General features: G+C 41.1%; 2 protein-coding genes across 2 annotated transcripts in view; one reads left to right on the top strand and one right to left on the bottom strand.

The window, feature by feature from the left end:
* USH2A (usherin) overlaps positions 1-1,963 on the top strand; it is a 369,679-nt gene extending 367,716 nt beyond the window's left edge. The window contains exon 71 of the mRNA XM_058835000.1: positions 1,254-1,963. Within this exon, the coding sequence (XP_058690983.1) occupies positions 1,254-1,343 (90 nt within the window). The 3' untranslated portion in view covers positions 1,344-1,963. The remainder of the gene's footprint in view (positions 1-1,253) is intronic.
* Positions 1,964-2,308: 345 nt separating this feature from the next.
* KCTD3 (potassium channel tetramerization domain containing 3) lies at positions 2,309-26,893 on the bottom strand. The gene is made up of 18 exons (XM_058835001.1): positions 26,569-26,893; positions 22,948-23,001; positions 21,527-21,572; positions 20,604-20,677; positions 20,103-20,161; positions 19,838-19,918; positions 18,986-19,120; positions 18,044-18,134; positions 15,659-15,849; positions 11,709-11,824; positions 9,210-9,297; positions 8,969-9,085; positions 7,854-8,024; positions 6,566-6,721; positions 5,510-5,606; positions 4,042-4,226; positions 3,797-3,935; positions 2,309-3,473 (listed from the first exon to the last, which is right to left on the bottom strand). The coding sequence occupies exons 1-18, from the start codon at positions 26,640-26,642 to the stop codon at positions 2,891-2,893; spliced, it is 2,457 nt and encodes an 818-aa protein (XP_058690984.1). The 5' UTR covers positions 26,643-26,893; the 3' UTR covers positions 2,309-2,890.
* Between the last annotated feature and the right edge of the window lie 886 nt (positions 26,894-27,779).

Raw genomic sequence — 27,779 nt, 5'->3', positions numbered from 1 at the left:
CACAGTATAGGTGTGTTGGTTCCATCACTGTCAAACCCACTTAGACCCCAAGAGCAGGACCAAGGAAGCCGACAAAGCTTAAGTAAGAGGGTAGTGATAACTCTAGGCAAAACCCCTATAGGTACAGGTAAACCTTGAGCATGCACTTTGCATCTCATAGACTTCCCAATTCAGTGGTATCATGAGTCAGCCTTGCCCCTTTCTCACAGCTATCAAACTCTTGTGATTTAATCCCTTGGGGACTAACAACTCGCCCAGGGTGCACCTTGCTGTGATCACATCAGCCAAAAGAACAGCTCCCTGCTGCTGAGAGGAAGCTCTTGCTCTAGCTACTTGGGCTGACACCATGACTTAGTTTAGGTTGCAACCCCCCACTATTGCATGTTAGAATGAGTTTAGACATACTCCAGCATGTTTCAGGAGCGGCAGGAGCTGGAAGACAAAAATTTTCATTTCCTTTTGGTGGCATACAACCCTGACAGCATGAGCTCAGCTGCTTTATCAAATCAGCAGTTCTTCTGTCCATCTTCTGTCCATTGCTTTACACTGCCCTGAATCCAGGTCTCTGCTCCTGTGTTGCTTAGCTACTCTCTTGCAATCAAACCTCCTGTAATGCTTTTGAGTTAGTTCTTTCTCTTTATTACTCACAGTAGCTTAGGAATGGTGGTTTCAAAGTTTGGTTCACCCCTTTGTCCAGCTTGCAAATCAATATAGTGAATGGCTGTAGTGGCCCAGGACACAAAGCTGCACTAACACTGCTAGTGCCTTCTTTATGCTACAGAAATGGTTTATTTCTTTCAACTTCAGCCTAAACCAGGGTGCAAGTGGAAGCTCACACACTCCCTTGGAAGCTTGAAGAACAAAACTTTACCTAAATCATGTGTGATGTGCTTGTTACATGAAAGAAAAATGTAAACATGTATTTTTTTCTTTTCATGGCTCCAAGTTCTCCAGTACACTGTAACAAACACTATATTATTGATCGTTTGTCAGACATATAGAGTAATCGAAGGAATTGATGGTATTCTTTTTTAACTTACTGCTTATTGTGAAAATCTAATTGTTTTGGATTCAGGTGCTTGAATGCTTTAGGTTCTTGTCTCTTCTTGGGAGGAAAAGGAAGACATTAGAAATGCACTTATTTGTCTGTTTAAAAACCACTTTTAGTGGGTAGAAGGAAAGAGAAATTAAGGAATCACCTTTGGTCTGGTACAACTTTGGCTGACATGGTTCTTTTTTCCCCTTCCTTACAGTATGTAGATGAAGAAGATCTTGTCAATGTCATCAAAGGCTTCAGCACTGTCACCAAAGAGCACACCACATTCACTGACACCCACCTCTGAAGAACAAAACCAGCTTTTCTAGAAAATGGAAGTAGATAACTTGCCAAAAGCAGCCTGCATGGCCTTTGCAGGCAGGGATAGGGCTGCTGTTTCCCCACCCCATGCCCTGGGGTTAATAGATAAAACTAGTTTTTTTGAGGGGATGTGAGGGGGGGGTGGGGCTAAGTTGGCCTTTTTTTCAACATCCCTTTCACCGTATAGTAAAAACTGTGTGCTAGCACTGACACCTCATAAAGGTAAGAGAATAGTTTGAGAATCCCTCAGTCATACAGTAGTAAAAGACTGTGAAGGTAGAGGCTCTCATCTTTCTCTCTTATCCAGCTTTCCCAGCTGAGGAGGGTTGTAGGGGTGGGGGAGGGAGGTTGGGGGGCAGCATGTTTGGTAAGGAAGTCCTTTACATGTCAAAAAAACATGTGGCTAAAAAGGGCCTGCATGGCAGGATGTCCATGTTTTTTTCCTGGCCTCACAGATCTCCAGCACAAAATTGTGTTCATGCACAGGGAAATAAACAGCACTGAAGGAATTCTTATGAAGTTGTTCTAGCCTTTGTGTTCTCTCACTCCCTTTTCCCCACCCTCTCGGCTCAACTTAAAAAACCCAACAAAACAGGTCATTAATAAATGCTGAACTCCAAGCACGCTTTTTCACTTGCTGCCACATCCTTCCTTTCTGCTTATGTATTACTAATCCACAGGCAATAAAACTTGTTCACCATCCACAGTAAACTAGGTGCAAACAGCAAGCAGCCAGTGCAACACAGGTATGAAATACCATGTAAAGGCACTTGTAATTGAGAATTATTACACCATGACAGTAAACCTACTCCCATATTCATCTCTGTCCTTTTTCCAGAGAAAGTGACAAGGAAGCCCTCAAGAGACTGCCAATTCTGTGTATACTGCCAAGCATATTTTTATGTATTCTCTCAGTCACAGTCAGCAAAATCCATCATCTGATACCACACGTTTTCAGAAAGTACAAGCAACACTCCTCTGGCAATTTATTTGGACTAAGAGACAAAATCATATGATATTTTGGATAGCTTCCTCCTTAACCTGCACAAAACATTTCAGATATCAGACAGCAGCATACAGAGCAAGGATCCCATTCATAAAACAAGACTACAGATGCAGCTCTGTGAATTAGGCAAAATCCACCCCAGACAGCAGCAGCACTGTAGAGCAGTGTGTGGCTGCATCTAAAGGGCCTCCTCTGCTCAGCAACCAAGTTTTCCTTTAGCACTGTCACTTTCCCCAGAACAAAAATAATCACAACATATTACATGCCTGACCACATTTACGCAAGAATGCACAACAAGATTTTGAACCAAGTACCGTACTACATTTTGAAGCACTACATAAAGTCACACATTGATGTGGACAACCCTTCAAAGCTGTGGCAGCAGCTAGGTTCTTTCTCATAACCTTACAAGTTTTATTCTGGTATCAGAACAAAATCCCACTCAGGAAACAACCCACAACATGTAACATCATGCCTGCTACCAGCCAGAGGGCACCTGCACCTTGTTTTTGCCACTAGACACATTTTCACAAGCCATAGTCTTGGCAAGATGAGTCGTTCTTCCGGTGTCGTGGTGAAGCAGCTGTCTTTGTAGGTGATGGAGAAGCTGCACCAGGTAATTCAGGCCCACCTTCAGCAAGGACTGGTGCTGAGGCCAGGAGAGGCACTTTCTTTCTTCCCAAGAAACCAGCTCCTTCAAATCCCATTTTCTTTTTGCTTTCTGCTTTGGTTTCGTTCTCTTCTTCTGGTCCTCTTCTTTTGAGATCCAGAGAATTCTCTGCCAGGCGGTGAACCTCTGTACTGCAACACCCACCTGCATCTGTCACACCTGTGCCTCTCACTTCAAGTGCTGTTGATTGGACTGCCTTCCTCTCAGCTGCACTGCCCTCAGCTGTTGCCTTCCTGGCCTCTGTCTGGTTTGAATTCCCATTTGCAGCAGCTGCCTTTTCTGTTGGGCTTTTGCTGGATAAGTTAAAAGCCTGGAAGTCCCGGTAACTGTGAAAGCTCTCTGTCCGCCTTGCTCTTGCCAAGAGGGGGCTTTCTCTGTATGGCCGCACAGAGCCATACGTGGCAGTTTCATGGATTGTTTCATGGTGCTGCAATTGGAGGCTTCAGAAAACACAAGAAAAGCAGATGTTAGGCTGAGAATAGCAGCCAGTTCTCCTGCACACCACTGCTCTCACCTACCATTGCAATTCCCACTACAATAGCAATCACCACAGCCACCACACAAAGGCTTCCAGATCACTTCAGATTCTCAGAGGATACTTCGGTCTGCCCAGCAGGAATCAAGGAGTGTGTGTGTGTAGTTCAAGCCACCTATGGCATGAATTTAGGGGCTCAGCTACAGCCTTCAATTCACCAAACCAGCTTGCCTACCTGAAAAGTAAAGCCTTTAGTGTCTGCAGCCAGTGCCACCCATGGTGACTTACCTGGAATTAGATTCCCGAAGCCGGTTTGGCTGAACAACTGAGGTGGCAGGACTGATGTTGGGTGTGGCACAGCGAGACGTACTCAAGTCACACTGGTCAAGCAGCTTGAGCAGCTCTTCCTCTGTGGGGCCACCAACATCTGCAAGAGAGAGAGCTCTTAAGAGGCCAAATCCATTTAATGCAGTCAGGAACACCTGAGGACACAAAAAAGAACCACACCACAGTCCTGGAATAACACAACTTACCTTTGTCTTCACTCTTATTAACCATGTCCATAGCTGTGGTCAGGTCCCACATCTGGATGCTGCCATTGGAATGTCCAGTGAAGAGGTAGCGGCGTGGCCGGGAGCCCATCCTGCTGGATCCTTCACATTCTCGCACAGTAAATGATGAAATGGTAGTGCAGTCAACTGCCTGTATCTCACAGATCCTGCAGGAAGAGAAATCACAAATTACCTGAACAATTACACCTGGCAGAGTTTGGCCACTGAAGTCAGTACTGGTTCAATTTTCTGAGAAGGCACCAAACTTGGCATCAGAAAAAGACCTTTTCTCCAGATGAAATTCCTTCCCCTGCATGACTGGCACACTGCTCAGCTGCAGACAATTCCTTCCCACTCCCAGTCCATCTGCATTCTTACTGTTTGTTTATTAGGCAGCCCCCACATGTTCCATGTCCATTTTCTGCTTACAGTGATTAGAAAGCTAAGGCTCTCACAACGACATAAACCAGCCCCTTCATATGCTAGACACTAGGAAACTAATCTGCAGAAACAGCACATTTACCCACATAAAAGACATGCAAAAAAAAAAAAAAATCCAAAGATGTTACATCTATAATGTAGATGTTATCTATAAAGATAACTTTTGTCATATCACAACTGCAATTTCACTTGTCATGCCAGATCTCTATTGCCTTTTTTCCCCCCTTTATTTTGTGAGGAGTGATGAGAAGAAAAGAACTTCTAAAACTAAGCTGCTCATGCTCTGGGTAGTTTGTTTTACTGGCCCTTTGTAATGAACTTTTCACCCAAGCAATGCCAAAGTAAGTCATAGTGTTGAGGCATTAATGTTTTCATTCAGATTCAAAGTTATTAGACAACAGATGCAAAAATGAAGCATAGAACTGAGATGTGCTGTCTTTCTGATCTCTTGTCATCTTCCTAGCCTAACAGAAAGAAAAGCAGCTGTGCATTTGGCAATATTTCTTCCTATATTGGCAGCAATCTTAGTAGAATAGTATGAAGTCAAGCCCAAGAAAATAATCGAATAGATGACCTAGAAAACAGTACCTCCATTTTAAAAGGTTCTAATATCTTCAAAGCCAAGTGCAGAGAAAGAGAGAAACCCTTTTGTGAGCAGCATAATCCCTGCCACCAGCAACTTCAGCATTAGTTTTGAAATTAAATGTTAGCATGGTACCGTGGTTGAGAGTCACATATTCTGCAGAGGCACAGAAATGTTTGTTTTGTGAGCTCCATCATGAAATGAGTCTCTGATATCACACCTCTCAAAAAGCCTTTTGGCTTTGAGGCTATAATAATTGTTAAGTAACAGTTCTGTTACTGACACACAAACAAGAGTTCAGCCAGAGCTATCAAGCATACTAGAGGGCTGTTATGTGCCACTGCATGCACTCAGCAGGGAGGAGGGAGACATCGCCACCTGAACAGGTCTAGTCCTGCCTCTTTCCCACTTAAAACATGGATGTACCTTTTCCCAGTTGAAGACAGCCTTACAAACAGCTTATTAGTAATGGGAACAACTTTTTGGATAAACACCTGTTGATCATCACGCTCACCAAAGGGTCCTAGATGAAAAAAAAGGAAAGATCACTTGTTTGTTTCAATTCCCTCACCTTTTTCCCCAAACAGTTCTGAAAACCCAGACCCATATGAGTATGACCACTGCAATTTTAAAGTATCATGAGCAGGGAGCCAAAGGACCAATAGCTAGCAAAAGCCATCCAATGGTTAGCAGTCTCTACAGATCCAAATCAGTTTTTGTTGTTCTAAGGGACACACATTCTTAAATTTGCTGTGTGTTCCTGGAGGAATTACTATGTCAGCACAAACCCTACATTAGCTCTCTATAATAACAGTAAGTACTTTGTTGTTTTGCAACTCCTAGATGTCTAAAGGCTTAATCAAATTTCTAGCAATAGTACTGATGCCAGTTCACAGGCCATCCTATTCATCAAAGGTTCATTTGCAAGGCTCAGACCACCAAGGAATCTAAACTACCTGTCTACCCATATTTACCATCACACATTCCCTCAGTACCTTGCTACAGCAAAGTGCTAGCACCCTTTGCAGCTGCCAGGCTTCAGTGAACTTTGTCACGACTTCGAAGTTGCTTAAGAATTTTTTCCATGCTTTGTTTAACCCCAGCTGAACGGTGAACTGGAATTTGCAGTAGACCAAGTTTGCTATGCTCATTTGCTTAATACAGTCTCCTACACTTTCTCTCATTCTCTAGTTAAATCAGAATTGAAATGCTACATCAGTTTGCTGAAGGAAGAGGAATAGTATCTCTGCTCCTAAGATTGTTTATCCCTTTTTCTGTCATTGAGTCCTTTAAGTGTACTCACTCTCTACAGCCTAAATAATAATTCCAAGGGAATCTTACAGATCCTTGCCATCTTTTCAAGGGGAGAGCAGTGTATAAGAGCTTACACCCATCGACTTGCACATTACAGGGCTGAAGGTCTGTTAAACCATTATAATACTAGTGAAGGTACAGGCACAGCAAAACCCAGAGACATCCTACCAATGTCATTTCCAGAACAGTAACTGCCATGACTCTCTGCTTCCTCCAGGGATAAGATTTTGAATGATGCAAGAGGTGTTGAGCCTGGCTGAGTCGAAATCATACCCCGGAACCGAGTCACAGTCCATGTCCGGACATGGTTGTTATCAGCACAAACTAGAAAGGAAAAGATGTGCAAGGGATGACAAAGCATTTAGATAAACTTCTCTAATGATCATCTATATGGTAGATTTTCATGACTGAGTGATCAAGAATTTAGTCAATGTGAGGTCACATACCATCTCGAGACAATTTTCTAACAGTCTACACATTCTTGCTGATGTCTTATTTTCTATCAGTTTTGTTTCTTCACTCAGAAATTCAAGAAACTGAGACAGGTGCAAGAGCCAACTAAGGTCTGGTCTAGCACGAATAGCCTACAGCCCCCTTCAATCCCCTGTGTGCAGATGCTAGGACATGATGTTATGAGAGCAGCCTGGCAGCAGAACCCTCCTCACACAACAGCCCTATTCCATTTGATTCATCAATTAACTCAGTTTTGTACATACAGATGTGCCCTCTCCTGGTACTGAGGGTTTAGCGGCAACTTGCAGAACAGATTTTATATTTGCAGTATAATTGGTTACCATGTTCCTGTTCATTTTTTTTGAACAATGGGATAGCAGTAAACCAGTTCTCTGCCATGCCCTGGCTGCTGGATTCTGGATTAAATAGATTTTTACAGAGGAATGAGTGACTGCATCTTCTCTACAAGTAAGACATGTTCCTAAGCAAAAGACCAGGACAAGCAGAATAGCACAGCAAACACTAGGAGACTGCTGAGAAAAGCAACAGAGACAGCCCTTTGAAGTCACAGGAAGGCTTTTTCTAGGGCCCAGGAGGAGATGGTGCACATTTTTCTGCAGCCCAGAAAGCTCCTGAAAGGCTGTTAAAAGACGACTAGTCCTGAAGGACCTGTGCACAACAATAAAATTTGACAGATATACATTTGTTTACAAACCCTTTTATTTTCACAAATGGCAACTTTGGAATAAGACATAAATGAAAGAGTGAGTTGTTCTAGTATCTGGTCAAATAAAACTTGGGCTTTTCAACTGCTAATGGCTTTGAAGAATGCTTACTTTAAGAAAGAGGATCCAAGCAAATCTAACCCTTCCCCTGCCCCCAAATCTGTCCAACTCATTTCTATTACACGTGGGAACAATGCAAGTTATAGAGCGTAGCATACAAATACTGCATTGCTCAGGAGGAGGAGAGAACCAGTAATACACATCTGTGCACACATTACCTGACACGAGGTGTTTCTCTGAGAGCATGATCTTCGTGACAGGGCTTCGATGAACCGTGAAGGTCTGAAAGAGCTGAGGGCCAGACCCGACTGTCTCAGGGTGCTGTACAATCACCCTCACTGCTCCAGAGCTGGTGCCATACGCAATCTCAATCCAGTTGCCACTTACACCTAAAACAAGCAAGAACACAGTTGTTCCCCCAGGAATAAAAGCTTGGCTTACTGGGGGCCAGGGAAGGAGACAGTACAAAATTGTTTCCAAGCTTCCACAGTAAGAAAGCTATGTTTTTAAACACCGTTTACTCAATATTTTCCCATAAACAGGAAGGCATTTTACCACTAAAATGACCCCAGGTTTGTTCAATTCTCTACTACATACTTCAACATTGTCTTAATAAAGGCCTTTTTTCCCATTCTCTCCTCCCTCCTGAAAGAAATGGATAAAGTCATATGATCAGATATTTTGGCTCTCATTGCAGTGATATAGTCTATATGTGCCACGCAACATTTATTTTTCTGCCTTAGTTGTAGACAAATGGGAAAGCAAAGCAAAACAGAAAGGACTACAGTTTAAAAAGTCACTGTGGTATCAATATAATTATGTAACTACTTTCTCTCAGTCTGGGCTTTTTTGAGTTTTACTTTGCTTTGGGTTTTGCTATTGTTTCTCTTTTTAATTTAAAAGATAATTGCACCATAATTACAAAAGCATCATCAAGCTGCATATGGAAATGTTTCTTAGCATACTGGTTATAAAGTCAGACACACATGCAAGGTTGTGTGTCTCCCTTAACCAGTTTAGCACAAACTATTTCAGCAAATACAATTCATAATCTAGAAGTCTCTCTGGTGCAAAAGGCTTAAAACCAACCAAGATACATTAGGCACAAGTATTAATAGATACATGTAAGTATATGTACCTATTTATACCAACTACAGGTGTAAGGGAAAACAGCGATACCTAGTGTTCTTCGTTCATTGGAAGATGATTAAATGAAGAAAAATTCTTTGTTTATGTCAAGGGCTACTTTGTGTGCTTTAACCCTGCTAAGCAGCAACAGGAAAAGCACATTTCTAACAAACTTTCAGTGAAAAGACAGTGGTAGAATACTGACTTGTTTTAGGTGTGAGGTAGACACTGAGAGCTGTTATAGCATCATTGGAGGGATCATGGTACAATTCTGTCACAAGAAGATCATTGTCTTTCATCCGAAGTGGGAACTTCTGCATATCTGTGGGGAGGAGACATTTACTCTCATTAGACAGAGTTGTTCTGATGCAACTTAAGTCAACTAAAGAGTGTAACAAAAAAGCATTAGCGTATCCTTTTTATTCCACCCTGCACCCTTTCCTTACCTATATAGTAGATAGAACCATTGTTACAGCCCAGCAACAGGAAAGACCCAGCAGTATCATAGCTTGTGATAGGAACAACATCCTGAACCTAGCGCAAATAGAAAGGAAAAAATAATTAAATCGAGAATTTAGGTTACTAGTTCCTCAGTTTTCAGACATTTTTGGTGTATTTTGTTGAACATCACTTGAGTTTGGTACTGGACTGAAGCCATAGTGCAAACACTTGTATGTACAATGGCATTCCTGAAGTACTGCATATTCCTCTACCAAACTGGATCTGAAGTCCTGGAGATCAGCAGACACATGCAGGCAAATCAACTGCTCTGGAAGTTCCTTCTCTGTGTGAAGGAACAAAGCTTCGAGAACTGCACCTAAACCATGTCTTCAAAAGTAGATTTTTTTTTTCCATATTCCAGTAAGTATATTTCACCCTTTCTGTAATCTCCCTTCTCCCATTTCTGACCTTAGAAATTTCTGGACCAAGGAACTAGATGTTACCTCTCTATGCCTTCTTTTATCCCAAGTTTTGTATCCCTCTGCCAAACTATGGAAATCTCTGCCTCTAGCAGATGTATAATGAGGGGTAAAAACTCTTGTTCCATTACAGGTTCTCACTTCCAACACACAACCACACCAAGCAAACTGGAAGACAGCCCTGTCATATTTTACTTACTGGTCTACAACTCAAGGTGAGGGATTACACGTGCCCTTTCTTTGCCCTCTAGGATTAAAGGGGGTGCTTTTTCCGCCAAGTGGGACAGAATTTTCAAGCAAAGAAAAGGTTTAGCTTATCCTAGGTAATGTGTCCTATTTCAAACAATTCTTTTTTGCTTCAGCCCTGAGGAGGAAAAAGCCAAAAGCCATTTTATCCAGAGCACTCAAACATGCACAGAATCATGGTATTTGTCCTGTACTCTATCTTTCAGTCAGTTCACTTAATGGACCTTGAATACTAATTCATGGATATTTCAGCCCCAGTTCTCATTTCTCTCTGACCAGCAACATCCTTCCAATTGCTACAGAGACTCAAAAAAGCACTTGCAAAATACTTACAATGAATCAGTTGGATAAAAGCAAAGCAAATCAACCAAAGAAACTTCCCCATATCTCAAAGAGCTCAGACTCTAAACCAGCATCCCTTCCTATCTTAAGGATGATCTGTAAGTCCCTAAAACATATTGTAAATATTATCTTCTTTCCTTCTGCAGCAGATAGGAACACCAGAGGCTGCCATCTGCCAAGATGTGAACTTTCATTAGGAAAAAGAACAACCCTGTAAAACAGTCACTGGTAAACCATGGCCAGTGAGAATCCTCATTTTGCCTACTAGGGTTTTCTGTCACACTCTACTACTGCTTTATGTTACCTCTTACTCTATAGCACTTAATATTCTCTTTCCTTTAAGCTCTCCTTTACATTAGAAATTAAATTCTTAGCATCTAGCACCCACACAACCTCCTCATCATTTAGCATGCAACTGAAACACTTCCAGAGGAATAAGTACTAGAGAAACCACCTCAGTTTCAACTGCTCAAATCTCCAAGAAGGGAAGAAGATGCAAGAACCAATAAGATGCCGAGATTCAGAATTACATCTTCAGATCACTACATAAGGAAGAATACATTTGCACAAATGAAAGTAGAACTTAGAAAGACATCAGCCTGAAAGAAGATGAAGTTGTTGCTCTGAGCATCTGACCATAGTAACATGTCTGTCCCTGCTGCAGAAGCAGTGCTATCCCACACCTATTACCTGTTAGTTAAGAGTCACTTAAGAGTCAAATTAGACTTAGTCAGCAAACAGTGCAGCAACCTCAGGTCAGTTCTCCCTCTTGAGATTTGCAAGGCATTTTGGGGATTTGTAGTGCATCCAGTTTTGTACCACAAAGGTGTATACCCAGCTGTGTTACAAGCTTTGTTATTTGAATGCTTGACTGTTTCTCACACTTGTACTGACTCCATGGATCTCTCTATTTAATGTGCATTCTGACAACAGGAATCAAATCAGTGCAGCCAGAAGCATCCACACACAAGAAAGGCATCATTAAAGTACAGTCATGTGCATTTCTGTTGAAGAAGTCTCCTACTGTTAAGCAGCTTTGTAGATCCCCAGATACCAGACTATCTTCTTGTTTTCTTTCAGATGGTCCAGAAATTGCTGTTGCATATTCCCCACAATTTTATTTCCTCTGGTGCTAGTGAATTTTTTACAAAGTTAGTAATCTATAAAGAAGTTTAAATATATCAGCACTTGACATTTATTACCCCAAACCACACAACATCCTTTCATTTGAAAGCCTAAAAAGCATGCTTCTTAGTAGCACCAAACAAGTCAACATTCTGCTCACAGGCACAATACCCAGGTGATAAACTCTGTAACACAAGTTAGGACTGAAAACCCTATGATGAGCATTTTCCATATGCTTTTAGATTATTTCACTCTCTTTTTACTAGAAAGACATACCAGCTTGTAAAAAGTGATGTGGAAAATTGAACACACCTGCCAATGCTGAGTCACAGCGTTCCAGACTCCAACTTTCCCTGTATGGCTTGTAGCCACCAGCTGGTTGCCAATGAAGAAGAGAGCATCTACAGGCACTCCAAGACTGAACACTCCTGCAAAAAAAGAAGAGGCTGTGAAGCTCATCTAAAATAAAGAGAAAAATACAGTAACAATGGAAGCTCCCCATTATTATCACATCACATTTATTCTGGTAGCAAGTAAAGAACAGCGAGAACTGGGTTTGCAGCATGCTAGGTGGGGCACCATGCATGCAGTAAACTGGGTTCCATTACATGGCAGTATGATGTCATCTCTGCTAATACCATCATTATTTGCAAAGGAGAAAATAGGCAAGAGAAGACAGAAGAGCTCTTATGAAATATACAAACATTTTACTAGCCATCAAGTTCTCAGATGGCTTTAAAATAAATTTAAAAGTTATATTACAGCAAGCAGGAATTTTTGTAGTTGTTTTGTGGTTAGGTTTTTTTTCAGCTGTGACTGTGAAACATCATTTAAGAAGCAGTAATTTCATGGGTTTTGCAAATTTGTGCCATCCTAGTTTGCAATTACCTGTTAAAATATTACAAATTCTTGATGCTATTTTTTTTTTAAGTCCAGTCAAGCAAAAATATTTTGAAAATGGATTTCAGGAGCTAAATATGACTACAAGACTTCAGTCATATTCTTGGGAAAAGACTAAACAATTCAAATGTGACCCTATTTGAATACAGTCTAATTTCTCTTTTAGCAGAAATACTTGAACTTAGAAAAATAATCAGCCTGCAAAAGCCTACTTCTTTCTTTCCATTCCCAGATCTTTTATTTGGTTGCAGTCCATAAGCAGAGAGTACAGGCTAACAGGCTATTAAAACTTGAAGCTATATAGGGTTTCACCAATCATCACTATTCAATATTCAATATTCAATATATATACTATTCAAATTTGGAAGATAAAACTTACCAGCAAATGCTGGCCTTCCAAGTAAAGAAAATATGTCATCAACAACATCTCACTTAATAACAATCTAAACAGTGCAGAGTTTGACAGGCATCGATGGCTGTGGTAATAGTTGACCTTAACATCTGAGGCCTTCCGCAAAATTGATCTTTTCTTTAGAGCTTCCAAGTGTCATCATAAATCCAACATGAGTAACTTGAACTAAACTGCAAACTTGGATAGCATACTACATTTTGTACTATTTATTATGCATGTATTTAAAAGTTACAGCATATTCAAAAAGTTTGAGATAATTTCCAAGTTTGCCAGCTATGAAGTCCAGCAAACTGGCCCTGCATTTAACTTGGTTTGTAAATAATTCTAGGCTATGTTTTTCTGCCTGTAAGTACAGAAATACTGGGGATACATTACAACACCAAAGTGTCAAGTTTCACTCACAGGTTTCCTATTCCATCCAGCTCACACTACATATTTGTATTACGTCTCACTAATATACCTTAACTGTAGCACATAGATGTTGTCCAAACAAGGATATCCAATGGCTGAAAAATTCCTCAATAATTGCTTTGGACAAATTCAAATGAACACATTCCCACACAAGAATCAGCCCTCTGTAACACCCAAGAAGAAATCTCACAAAATTGTTTTAATTACGGTGCTAAACTGTTTTCCAGTGCAAAGCAAAATCATTGAATGCAGATAAGATTCAGCAGCACAGGGCACATGAAAAAGGCAGTAATAAAAAATCCACAGAAACAACTAGAATTGATTACTCCAGAGAAGGATGAGGTTCAAGGAAATCAAGGAAGACAGCTTGAATGGTCTGGAGGAATTTGAAGTGTCAGTCCTGCTTAGGCTCAACAATCTTGAGACTTGTCCACAGGGGAGACAACACTATATGTAATGACAGGCTCTTGTCCTAAGGGTCCCTCTCAGTAAAATATTGCTTACAGCAGCAAGCCAGCAGCAGTGTCTTATGTAAGTAATATTGAAAGGGAAGAAAGCACTCAGGGAGAGCTCTATCACAAAGATGCCAGCCCACACAATTTGCTGGGGATGGTGTCGCCAGGCTCCAGCAACTGTTTGGAACAAGTACTTTCTTTCACAAAATGACAGCAATGTACTGTATCTCTACCACAAAGCAGCACTGCAAGCATTTGTCTCTACAAGGAAACAAAACAGCTACGTTCAAGTTATAACTATTAAACACAAGCATTTTTTTTAAACCAATCAATGTGACCTATTATCCAAAAAGAACAGCAGTACATTTTGGTCAATGTCAGCCTGACTGGGAATTTCATCCTGTAGGCACTTTCTGTCTGCTTCCCTCCTCCTCCCAAAGTTTCACAGTGTCACTGGAATGTAGTACAGCCTGGTTAGCAGAAGTCCTTGCTTTGGTTTTGTTGCCATTTTCAGTCATAGTCTAAGATATCAGAATCGTATGATACTGGCATATTTTAGAGTTTTTATATGAAATGAAAGTCTGCTTATTTTTTTTGTGTCTCTTTGCACTTGATTTTAAAAAATCCAAGATGCTGCTTCTTGTGTCTTACTGCAAATCCCAAGGTAACACAAGCAGCTAATTGAAACCAGAAAATGCTGGAGGAATGGAATGGCACAGTGTTTAAAGCAATGCCTGTTACAGGAGTACAGCTGCCACACCAACTCTTCCCTGTCCTTAAGACTCAGTCAATGGGAGCATAAGAAAAGGTTTCCCAGATCCGATAATTACTCACTGCACTTAACTGAGATAATTTCATACTCAACTGTTACATACACTTATTGTATTTTTTTTGAAAGGCAATGAAAAACTTTTTCCATTTTGCTAACCATGATGTATGTAAGAACTCCATGAATCACAAGTAAAAGAGCAGTACATAGCTTATACAAGACCTTTGCCTTTTCCCATCTTCAAATATGACTTAGTGTTTCCACACATTCATGCGGGGGGGGGAGAAAAAAGCAACATCCATAGCTAGAAATTGCCTGAGAATCTGTCAAACAAGCTCTTCTTTAAAGGCACATGGGTCAAAACTTGAATTTGGTACTTTTGACTTCAATTAATGGTTACTGTAATTCTCAGGGCTTCAACCATGGAAATACATCTAATAACAAATTAGCTCAGCATTAAGTTTTCTCTGAAAAGTGCTCACATAATCAGACTGCTGTCATACTTCGTTAGCAGTATCCACTGCCAGAGGAAACAGACATTACTGGCACAGCAGTGGTTATTCAAACACCAGGGATTAGGCTAGAGGAAGTTCCAAATACCATTCCCTTCAGTGCCTCCCAAATTTGCCCTATATTTGAACAGCAATGACTCAGACAAGCCATCAGATCAGCACCAGGGAATATTTACTTCTGGAAATGTCTTCTTGCTGTTTCTAAATCTTACAACTGTGTGTCCTTCAGTAACAAGGTGTATAAGCAATAATTCCTGTATGCTTAAAGGAATAGTGTGGGCTTTTTTCCTACCCTGACACCCAAGTTATAAACCCAAGAAATTTTCATCTTCCAGACTCCATTTATGAACCACATTTGACAGAGAACTGAAGTATTTTCATCATCTCTAAAAATGTGGCTTTAATAACACAAAGGAAAGGAAAGAGCAGAATCACTTTGTATCTGTAGGTTTCCACTTCCAAAGCTTAGTTCCTTTGTGTTACAGCCTGCATTCAAATGCCAAGTCTAGGGAAAACTTTAATTCTTAATTTGAATTCTTACACAAAAAGCTCAAACTGAACAGTATCTCCTCAATAAACACAGTGATCTTTTATTCACCATCTCTTTGATTTTGAGCCAGGATTCCTGGTGCAGAACTGAAGGATGTTAAAACACTAACAAATTGCTGTACCATAGCTTGTTTTATCAATTTGTGAAAAAGTGAATACTGAGCACCAGAAATCACACATACCTCAGAACAAGGTCTCAGACTTCCTTCTACTTAAACACACACACAGAACACAAAACAGGTAATGATAGTTACCAATTTCGCTGCCACTACCACCATCCTGAATGCTCCACAAGATAATGCTACTCTCCGAGGCAACTGCAACCATCTTGTCCTTGTCTCCATGAGGTCCTCCAACCACCTTGGCATTGAGTGCCACCCGCTCAATGGTCCAGTCCAGATAAGGACTGGTGAACACCTGCTGCCACCCAGATGACTCTTTGATTCTGGAAGGGCAAAGGGGAGAACAGGGAGCAGACGTCAGAGACTCAGGAACAGACAGCCCAGTCTAATCCTGAACCAGTGTGGATGATTCAGTCTTACAGTCTAGACCACAAACTTCAAATTCTAGTTAGAGAACTACAGCCTACAAGACCTGCATTTTTTCCCATTTTGAAGTCTGATATTGTATATTATTTCAGTACTTTGCAGATACTGGAATCCTGTGCTGAGCTTTTTCTTAATATAAGCATATCTGATATAAAGGTTATAAGATGAAGCCAAAAGCTTGGGCTATCAAACACTAGATAATGAGGTTCAGCATAAGACTTTAGAAAAAAACTCTATTAATCTCCCTACATATCATGCAAGAAACCCAATCATGCTTTAGCATAAAGTTCTGCTCTCCAGACACATTTTCTGTTTATGGTATACTGTAAGCAGATAATACTGAATTGGCTGTAAGCTTTATTTGTAGAGAATCATTTCCCTGTGCATTTTTAAGACTTACATGCTGTCAGCACAATTTATCTTACTTAAATTCAGGCAATAATTTAAGATACTTTGCAATGGAGCTAAAGCAACAAGATCTCTGCAGTCAAATTATAGAAATGTTAAAATTAAAAGCAGAAAGACATGTGTACTTTTTAGCATTGTTGCCATTATTTCACTTCAGTGTTGCATCCTGCCTGGAGCTGAAGCACCCCAGACCACTGTGCTCCACCCATGCAACATGCAGAAATTGTAGTGGAGAGATTTAAGAGCACAATTGCAGGAGCAAGACTTTGAATGCAACCCAGACAGTCTTACAAACTTTAGGATCAAATTTTAAAAACTTTTGTCATGCTTCAAAATTTAAAAAAAAAATATTATCATTAAGATGCACTGTACTTTGCTCTAGAAGAATGGAGGAGGGAAAATTCCACCATTATATTCCTAGAGCTTCCTGAAGTTTTGGAAGAAAAAAAGAATACAAGACTTCTACCTTGAGTTTGTGTGAAGAAAACCAGCACTTCAAACTGGCATGTTGACCTGCACCCTCACTCACCAGACATTCAAGTCTGACATGATTCAATCAAAAGCATCACTAATAACATAATTTCAATGGCAACAAGCCTTGTTAAGTAATTTATCAAGCAGGAAAGAGGCAGAATCTTTCACTTAAAGTGAGTTAGCAACCAAGGAAAACAGAGATAAAATCCTAAGAAGGAGACAATTAGCACAAAACCAGTTGCAAATCATTGCCTCTTTCTCTGTCAGACCATATGAAGCATAATCGAAAACAAAAACATTAAGCAGAGCAAGAGAATCCACATTTAATACAAATTAAAGCAAAAAAAATTACAGTGGTGAATGCAAGTTAGATGTGATTTAAGTTACAAAGTTTAAGCAACTGAGTTAGTATTCTAGAGAGTGAATAAGGCAGCGAAGTATGGCTTTTTTGGCAATAAGCAGAAAGAAGCTGTTCACATTATATTCTTCTCCCCTCTGTTTCTGAACCACAGTATGACAGCCATGTTAGATTGGTCTGGGAAACAGCTCTTGTTAAAACACTACTTTCCATCCAAAAGACAGCCACCAATTAAATCAAGACTAGGAGATGTGAACTAAAGACAGCTTCTGTAAGGTGGAGGTATTGCTTATCTTCACCTGACCTTAAAAAATAGCCAGTTTGTTTTCAAGACAATGAAGACATTTTTCAGCCATCCAAGTGAAGTAGCAAGTGCTTAACAGCTCTGCTCAGCAAAAAAACCTGAAGACAAGGTAGCAAAAATATGTAGCAAAAATTCATTAGCTGTTTCAGCTTCTTTGACAGTGTAACTTCACAGACTGTTTTCAAACCCATAGCAGGAAATCTTTTAAAATTCATTTTCCATTCAAAATTTTTATTCTAATTTAATTTTAATTTAATTTTTATTTAAATTTAATTTTAATTTCCATTCCGCTTTAAATCAGACTTTCAAAGCAGTTATATTGGAGCCAATTTGCAACTTTTAAACCGTATCAAGGACTGACATCAAATCAAAATTTGAGTTCCTATCAAGCAATTTATTTTCTCCCAAAAAAAGGCTCATTTTCATAGGACGAGACTGAATGTCTTTACCTACTGCTATTTCAGAGTAAACTGTTTTCTTCACTCTTTGCCAATAACAATATAATTTTTTTAGCTTCCTGTAAACTGACAAGCAACTCTATTCCTACCTGTAGCAAACAGCAAAATGGGCATAGGCAGCTACTATCCAGTTGTGGTGGCCAGCTACTATTAGTACTTTCCGTGGGTCCACAGGAAATCCTAAAAACAACAAAGCTGAAGTCAGGCAAGTGACAAGTATTAGATGAGAAGAGACATCTATAATAGGAAAGAGCTCTCTGCTAGGATGTGCAACAGAAATTTTGATAATTAAGTTTCTCAAGAAACAATTTCAGCAAGATTTTAGTTCGCAGTGTTGCTTCTCACAGCCTTGGAATGCCACAGAACTAATGCTTGAAGAATGCACCTTTTACCTCCTTTTACCCAGGACTGCCTGCTTCCAAACTTCTAGCAGCTCATTAAGAACCAGTTCACTTAAACTAAATCACTGTTTTGAATTACACAGATTTGCCTTTAACATAGTCTAGATTTTCCTAATGATTTACAGGATCATGACAGAAATATGACACCTCTAGTGTCATCATTTTGCTTGCAAATCAAAAGCTGGAAAATGTCAGAATTCAGGTCTATCTCACTATTTTTCTGTGAAGACTACCTTTACTCTAAAAACTTTACTCTTGAAGGGCAAGTGAGGCACCAAGAGGAAGAAAGAAGTGGAAGAACGGGAATTAGGCCCTGAACAAAGACCAAAGAGACAGTGGCCTCTCTGGCTTTTATTATGGTTTTAGTATGGTGTAAGGCATTTGTCTAAGGGACCATGCTAAGGCTGCATGAAAAACTTTAATTTGCCTTTCTCTCAAGCCTCACACCTGGATTGTGCAGCAGTGAGCCTTCAGTAGTGTATAGGGAGTAGTGTTTAAGTAAGTATTCAGCAATTTTAACCAGGCAAATACAGATTAGCAGATTTAAACCAGATACAGCCACATAGTTCTTCTTTCCCAGAGACAAGCATCTTTGCAATTTGCTTTGGTTTTAAAACTGACACTCCTCACCTAGTCTGACTGTACCTTCCCCCGTACCAGCAAGTGTAGGCTGGACACCACCTCCATGCATCTCACTCTCATTCTGACCCGTTCTGATGTCAGTCAGTGGCCCAGTAGTATTATTTATCTTACGGCTGGGAATGCCTAGTAAAAAAAAAGAAAAAAAAAGTTTTGTGTCCCTCCTTCAACTTCAGCAATATAACAGATATTAAAGTTCACTTTAAAAATACAGGATTAGCACTTGTGCATTTTGATGAAAATTTAATTTATCTGCTACAAGAAACAGGTAATATTGTAACACTGAAACAGAAAATGCTTTTTCTCTCTATGTTGACATTCACCATTTAAGAAACTATCTTCAGAAAACCTGTCAATAATTGGCAAGATATCCTTCAGACTTCAGGTTAACACATGAATGGTGTTCATGCCTACAGAGAATTTAAAAAGGCCTAAGAGATACTCAGTATTGGTAAGGAAAGCTCATTAGTGCTGATTTGTCACCTAGGCAATAGGACACCCAAGGTAACGCAACGTTCAGAAAGAAGAAAGCACCTCGTGCTGATGACATTAAACTGAAAGGCTCCTGAAGAACCTCTGCTCTAGTCTACAACCAAACACAACCTGCTTAGCACTAACAGGCCCCCTGCCTGTACTCTAAGCAGGCTGTTTGTTACAGCACAGAGATGAAAGTCCTAGGTTTAAACCACAATAATGTTCAGTCCAACCATTTGCCCCTAGCTTTCCCTAGGAAGGCTGTCTGAGAACGGTTTGACAGCCAGGGTAAGCACCTCAGGCAATCATCCCCACAAACCAAAGCAGCACGTGACAGCAAACAACATCAGACCATGAATACAAGAATACCTGGAGGAGGTAGGTAGCCATGAAAAAGGACACTGCCACAAGATGAGCGTTCCAGTTCTTCACATAGTAGTAATCTTCTCACTAAGAAGGAAACCCAGATATGACCACAGCTTTCACTTCCTTGAAAACATTACATTATCTCAAATATCCTTCTGTTTCTAAAAACTTTTACTTTGAAAATCTTTAGGGTCACAGCTGCCCAGGATTTGTCAGTTGACCATTGCTACAACAATAAATGAGATCACATTAAGAAAAAAAATATTACCTAAAGGAGTGATTCCATAGAATTCAGCTTCATGCCTGAGAACATTTATACTCACTCCCCTACAGAAACAGAAAAACAAAACCAAAAACCGACAAGAACAAAGTGAGTAAATACCTTGACTATAAATGCTTGCATATGACTGGATATTGCAAATCTAAATATCAAGCTACCTAACAGTTTATAGAATTACTGCAAAATACATTCAACATGTTGACATTTGAGATTTTAAAGTGATCTTAATTTGACTCCATTTTCATTAAAATAAAGATACAGAAACAATAAAGAAATACACTGCAAGATGTAGTCTACATTACAAGAATCTACTAACAAAATAGAATGTGACCATTTCTGCCTCCACCATAACATACATATACTCTAGGCATGGTCCAGCATCTACGAGGGAGCTGAGCCACATACCAGGCACCCAACTAGATGAGCAAGACGAAATATTTATCACTTGAACAAGTTTCCTAATGCTTCTAATTGAAATTAACTTCTTACCGTAAGTCTAACTCCTTCGTGCGAAGAAAATTTAAAATGGGTGCAAATGCTGCTGGATCTCGATCAATAAATATCTGCAAAGAAAAATTTCTGTACTTGAGTACTATTATGGAGCAACCACCACCTAAAGTGCTATTTTATGCTGAATGTGGGAGAGAGGAGTTGAAGATGAGGAAGTGAACAGACAAACAAAACCCAAAGTTTTTGAGCTTCTTCTTTGTTCTCATTATACTACCATATATCCTAAAGGACATATATAGAAACACTATTGCAAACAGATGGCACTTAATAAATCTGTTCTTTAGGTTCTAGTCTCCACAGAGGACAATGGAAGTTTTCACTTTCTATCATGTGTTCAATAGGCAATAACTGTAATAAGATCTCAAGAGAGGTTTCAACTTTTTAAAATTCAATTACCATCAAAACTACCTCTACACTTTTAGCAAAGTACTTGTGTGTCTTACTACTGCCCAACAACATTACTGTAACTATAGTTTCCCATTTAAGAATATCACATCCACAGATTGAAATGGCCGTTTTGTTACATGTTTTTGCCAAAAAAAAAAGTGCTACATTTCCATGTTGGATTACTCAACTAGACATGCAATGGCTATCTAATGAAAATTACACCTCCCTGCAATACAGCAATCAGCATTTGCTCTGTTTAAGAAAAGTAGAATTGCTGCTTCTGCATTACATGTACAATGTAGAATTAGCATAGAAATATGTACATTGTCCAGTTTCACTTAGCTTAAAACAAAGATGAGAAGCAAGAAAGCCAGAGACTTCACTAATTTTCATGAAAGTTTAGCCTGATTCAGGCAGTGTAATTCCATTAGCACCAACAGTAAGAATGCTTTAGGAGAGAATCTAACCAAAAGCATAACATCAAATTAATGAGTTACAGCACATTAATTACTCACAGCACCAGTTTCATCTTTTAGTGTTGAAATTCTTCCGCTCAGCAAACTGAAAAACAGGAAATCTCCATTAGATGTCCCCCAGAAATGTACTGACACAAACACAGGGTGGGAACACTGGATCAGTTAGCTCTCTTTGGTTACATTTTGGTAAAACAGCTTATCAGAGCACACAAAACAGCCAGAATGCTGGAGGAGTGAAATCTCTCCTGGACAAAGAAGTGTATACACAGGTAAGGAAAGGCTCAGAGCTGCATCATAAGGACCTTCAGATTCCCAAAGAAAACAGACACAAGGCCTAGTCTGAAAGGATGAAAAAGTTTTCCCAGGCACTTAGAGGGCTTTGTAGTTTGTTAAAATCTAGTTGAACTGGTAAAAGCAAAAATGATGAGTAAACTCAGTCTGCAGGGACTTACTGGACAAAAGTGGGATGAATTCAGTTTTACACAATTTTATTTCAAAGCTTTTCTCACATCAGATCAAAGTACTTTTTCTTCAGACCCATATAAAATACAGCGTCAAAATCTCATTTTACAGGTAAAATGAACCAACAGCTTTCATTTGATTCTGGATGACATTTTCATGAGATTTTCCAGTATTGGACAACTTTCAGGACAACCTCCTTAGACAGCATATTTCGTGTTGAGACACTGGGGAATAGCATGAGACTTCCTACTTGTGCCTTTCCTTGCATGCCTCAAAGAGGTGACATTTCCCTGGCATTTCATTTATCTGAACATTTCAGTAAAATAGGAACAGGAAATTCTGCCTATGTCTGCTGCCAGGCTTTTATTGGGAAGGACACTTAGAATATAAAAATGGAATGTAAGGAAGCAAAAAGGAAGCATTTAGGTTTTCCTTTGTGGGTTTAGGATTAACTGGGGTGAAAGAGGTACAGCAACTGCAGAACAAAATACAAATCTGCAGAAGTAGTAATGGCAGCGATGTAAAAAGGAGCGTGTTCAATAATTCAACAGCTCCAGTATCACAAGTTAAAACCCTCAAAACTTCGAGTTAACTCAGAGTAGAGGAACAACTCAAAGAAACCCTGATGCAAACAAAACCAAAAATGTTAAAGGCAGTGCTAATGCTATGGCCAGTAAGATCACAAGTGGTAATAGTGTCACAGCCAGTGGCATGTCCCTTTCCTGCAGAACTGGAGATTATTTCCACAATAATCCATCTAAAAAGTGACAGCTCCTCAGCACATATAAGCTGCCATGGCTACATTCAAGTAAGAAGATGCCTCTTGGGTAACAACTTATTTCACATTAATCTTTCCCATTGCTTGAGATGGGGGTAAAAGCATCAAGGACACTAATAAAGATACTATTTACAACAAATATTAAAAACTGAGAACATAAATATTTTTTTTAATGATTGTTAATTTGTCTTTGCTAAATGTGATGATACATTACAAATACCTGGAAAAAAATGAGTCTGGAATCCACATCAGTGTTTGTCTTGATGTGCTGAACCTATGAAAACAAAGTTACAAGTTCTGAATCAGCTGTAAAATTGAAAAAAAGCCTGTTTTATCTAAAATTTCTTGATGTGTCCTAGAAAGCTAGTATCAAACAGGTTTGGGAAGTTTGAAATCTTTTAAATATCTGCATAAAGTCAGAAGTTGCAGGCTCTTTGCACAAATTGTCCTTAAGCACAAAGCAGGACTGTCTGGAGACCACAAAAGTATCATTTTTTTATATGCTTGTAACACAGCGTCCCAAACATCCTGTATTTCCTGGTTCCCACACTTCAACATTAATGCCTGCAAAAAAAAAACAGGTCCCCAAAACCCAAACACTGCTCCATGCACACAAAACCCAAACAGTAAAATTTATATTTATCATCAGTGTGCTGTATTTGTCAAAACCTCATGCTACTCTGCTGCTCTTACTTAGGACTGAAAGGGTGCTACACTACCCACTGCGAAAGACTAGTGAGCTTCAAGTTAATATTTTATAGGAACATGAATTATTTGCCATTTTGCTATTTGGGCCCCTCTTGGGGAAGAAGGAGAGGCAATAACAGTTAAAACAAAAGAAAAACTCTTTTTAACAGTTAAAAGAAAATTTACTCTGAATCATACTGTTAAATAATACAAATTATAATATTACTTATGATGCCAGACAGTACTTTACATAATAAGTAACTATGGATTATTTGTTACTACTTCTGGTTTTGATTTAACATGAAGGAAGACAACTGAACTGGCAGCTTGGACAATGAGCTCATGCTCTGCATCACTCTCTGGCTGTACATATCCTCTTACTAGTGCCGTGGTAGAAGAAACCTCTGGTGATCTCTTCATTAATGGAAAAAAAAAGGATACGCAAAAGCAAAATTCCATTACAATTTGCCATCTAGTACAGGATTACAAAATACCAAATATTTTTGGAATAAAAATACTTAAGTCATAATTTATCTCATTTTCACTGATAGTATTTTCCAGTTTTGAAGGGGGAAAAAAATGTAAATGAACCCCATTACTTTGTGCCCCCTAAGAGGCAGAAACACAAAGGCTATGTGGAACTATATAAAACATGAATTGTACATCTACTTACTGCAAAAAGCCTCTTATGAAAAAAAAAATATTAAAAAGCACTTCTCTAATATACTTGTAAGTAGTTTTGCTCAGCTTTTCTTATCAGTATTACAGGTCACTACCTCTGTCTACTTTAAGAGTAAGGGACGATTAATTTAACTATATTATAGCATGTGAAAACAATGAATTACATTCATTTTATCCAGAATTATATCCAGACACTGCTTGTAACTATAGGGATTGACACAGCATCACCATCATCTTCTTTCAATTTTATCAGTGTGTTCAGACAGCCCCAGGATTTCCTGCCTGTAATTTAGCACTATAGTAGCAGTTTAGTAAGCAATAGCTCATACTAACATATACTTTAGAACTTTTAATACATGGACATTAATCTATGTAAACAACCAGAAAGAGTCCTCCTTTCCAGGATGCAGAAAGCAGCTTAGCCAGCAAAATTTACATGCACAGGTGTATCTGCAGTTCCTTGCAGCAGTTAGACAGGCTAAGGATAAGGAAGGCTAGTCAAACTCACGCAATATCCTCAAAAGACCCGTAAGCATGTGCTAGCTTAAAGTTATTTTAAAGAAAATATAAGCAACCGGAAACAGATGTGCCAAGTGAAAGTTATAAACCAACCATTTTCATAGTCTATTGTCCTTGTGGAGTTACAGTGTAACCACAAGGAGATACAGAGTCAAAAGAATGCACCCAATTTGATACAGTAATTTCTGTGAACATTAACTTGCAAGAGACTTTTGTTCACAGTAAAGGAATTCACAGAAGTTGTGATCAGGAAGTGACAGAGCCATTACACTCGGCAGAGAAGCCCTGACCATCCCAGGGAGCAGTGCAGACCTCCTGTCTGAGCATGGAAAAGCTGGGGTCTGTAGTACATGCTCCAAAGTATAACTGGTGTCAGAAGCAGAGGGAAGTGCTCATTTCCTCTTCTCATACAATTCTACAAGCAAAACTAAGAGTTTCAGGCTTCTAGCGAGAGTAATGAGAACTAATGAAGAGTAGGAAACGTGTACAGTACCCTACTCTTACCCATTTGCTGTGCAATCATCCACTCCACTATCAGCCAAGAGTCACCTCCCTTTGCAAACTGAAAAACACAGCTCAGGTGTAGTTTTCAAAGGATGTGGGCACCACCAAGGGCAGCTGAGCTTGCGAAAGACCAAAATTTCTGATACAGAAGTACTATAGTACAGAGTCTCTCTATTAAAGGAGAAATATCCATGCACACATTTCCTACAGCTTACATCCAAATGTTGACTAGAATCTAGACCTTCAGGCAGAAATTGATTACATGCACTTTTTAGTTTGCCTCATTCTTCCCACTCCTCCGTGTAGGCAAGCCCTCTGAGGGTGTGTATTTCTTCCCTTCCCTTTATGAAAAGCCTGTTTCATAATTCTCTGTTCTCTGCTGAGGCATTTAATAAGGAAGATTATTTAAAATTAAGAAACTGAAGCAGCTTTGAGATTCCACAGGTAATAAAATCCTAAAAGATGAATTGTCCCATAATTTTAGAAACAGAGTTCACTAAAGAACCTTATGCAGCATAACATGAAATCTGGTCCAAGCCTGTATCAAAGTTATCCTGAAAGCATCATTACAGGTGAGTTTTGCCTGTGTTACAAGCAGTTTCTCTAAGCTGAACCAGGTTCTTAATATTTTATTAAAACGAAGGAATTCTGCATCAATTTCTATGGCACTCTAGTTTAAGAAACTAGCAGCACATAATTTAGTTATCAGACCAAGCCCATGCTCTGAGTAATGCAAGAAAATTCTTAAAATAGCAGTAGTAGTTCCTACTACTTATAGCTGGCTCCACGCTGTGCGCATTACTTGGGAAAACACATTACTTCAGTTTCCACTAGCTACAGTAATCTGAATGATTTCATGTCTGAGCATTTTGACAGGAATGTTCGCACTGTTTATCACGCAGATTCTGACCACAGCTGTTCCACAATTCTCTGCCTCAGCCTGCCAAAACGTCTACATCTGCCAGCTTCCACACTTTCAGCGTACATCTGAAAACAATACAGCTCTTTATTCTCGCTGATGCCAGCGGTATCATATCAGCGACTTTAATATCTTGCTCTAAGCTGATAGAGGGACTGTTCACTAGAAGCCTACGGGTGTGACTGCAAAGCAAAGCTTCTATCCCTGAAGAGGCAGGATTCCCACAGTCTCTAAGGTGAATGTAGAGCAGGCTGCCCTGGCATCCCGGGAGCTGCCCACACGCCCCGTGTCCGCCTGCGGGTACCCCCGGTTCCTGCGGAGCGCTGGGTGAAGGCTCACCCCGGCCGTCCCGGCGGCAGCACCAGCTCGCAGAGCCCTCCGGGGCGGTCCCGGACGGGTCGGCACCGCCGCCCTGCCGGCCCGGGGCGGCCGAAACCCCGCCACGGCCGGGCGGGCCCCGGCGTGGCCCCTGGGCGCTGTCCCTCGCTCGCCGCCCGCCGGAACGCGCCGGGCCCGGGCCCGCCCGCTCACCTGGTGCCGCCCACGTTGAGCTGGATGATCTCCCCGCTGCCGGCGCCGGCCAAGCCGCCGCCGTTCCCCGCCATCTTCCCCGCCGCCTGCTCCAGCCGGCGCCCGCCGCCTCCTCCCGCCGGGACCTGGCGGTCGAGGGAAGCAGCGGCGGAGCCAGGCGAAGGCGGCGGGGAAGGAGGCGGCGGGGGATCGCCCAGCGGCGGCCGGGGCAGGGTCGGCGGCCGGGCGGGCTGCGGCCCCACGGTCTCCCGGCGCTCAGGCCCGGGCAGGGGCGGCACAGGCCATGGCAGCGGCAGCGCCGGCAGCAGAGCGGGGCCGGCGCGGGCCGAAAGGCCGCGGAGCGGAGGCGGAACGCGGGCGGTGCAGGAGGCGGGGCCGGCGGAGCCCCGCGGGCAGAGACGCGCCCGGAAGGGGCGGTGGGAGCCCGCCCGCCCCGGCAGCGGCGTCACGCCCGGGGCAGGGGAGCCGCGGTAGCGGGAGTGATGGCTTGTGTGGGTTTGCAGGAACGGGGAGCCGCCCCTGCCGCCATCAGGCGCCAGCGACCCCCGCCTAAAATAAAGGGAAGGGCGGCGGAGCTGGTGAAGGGTCTGGGAGCGCAAGTCCTGTGAGGAGCAGCTGAGGGAGCGGGGGGTGTTCAGCTTGGGGAAAAGGAGGCTCAGGGGTGACCTTATTGCTCTGTACAACTCCCTGGAAGGAAGGTGTAGCCAGGTGGGGGTCGGTCTCGTCTCTCAGGCAACCAGTGACAGCACAAGAGGACACAGCCTCGGGCTGCACCATGGAGGTTGAGGTTGGACCTTAGGACGAATTCCATCGCGGAAAGGGTGATCAGACATTGGAACGGACTGCCGAGGGAGGTGCTGGAGTCACCATCCCCGAAGGTGTTTTAAGAAAAGGCTGGATGTAGCACTTGGGTGCCAGGCTTTAGTTGACAGGGTGGTGTTCAGTCATAAATTGGATTTGAGAGGTCTTTTCCAACCTAATTCTGTGAAAGCCAAGACTAGATTAAGGGTTCACTCGACCTTGCATCCCCCCACCCACAGGCACCCCAGGCTTAGGAGCTCAGGCCCCTGGTAAATACCAATTCCATATGAGAGAGGCATAGAAACAGAAAGGTCCTTGAAAACTCAATAAGAAAGCAGTGGACAGCACTGTGGAGTTTAAAGCCTGGGTTGCAGTGCGCAGTCATTAATCAGATTCACCAATTAAAGGAC

The sequence above is a fragment of the Poecile atricapillus genome, chromosome 3 (genome assembly GCF_030490865.1).
Source record: "Poecile atricapillus isolate bPoeAtr1 chromosome 3, bPoeAtr1.hap1, whole genome shotgun sequence".
NCBI classification, from domain to species: domain Eukaryota; kingdom Metazoa; phylum Chordata; class Aves; order Passeriformes; family Paridae; genus Poecile; species Poecile atricapillus.
Note: the sequence above shows the minus strand (reverse complement) of the source record. Positions and strands in the feature narration are given on the sequence as shown.

Coding starts and splice junctions, on each gene's coding strand:
- KCTD3 (XM_058835001.1), bottom strand. CDS start 26,642: ATGGCGGGGAACGGCGGCGGCTTGGCCGGCGCCGGCAGCGGGGAGATC. Junction 20,162..20,603: donor ACGAAGGAGTTAGACTTACG/GTAAGAAGTTAA, acceptor CTGTTTCTGTAG/GGGAGTGAGTATAAATGTTC. Junction 5,607..6,565: donor CTGTTCTGGAAATGACATTG/GTAGGATGTCTC, acceptor TTTTTCATCTAG/GACCCTTTGGTGAGCGTGAT.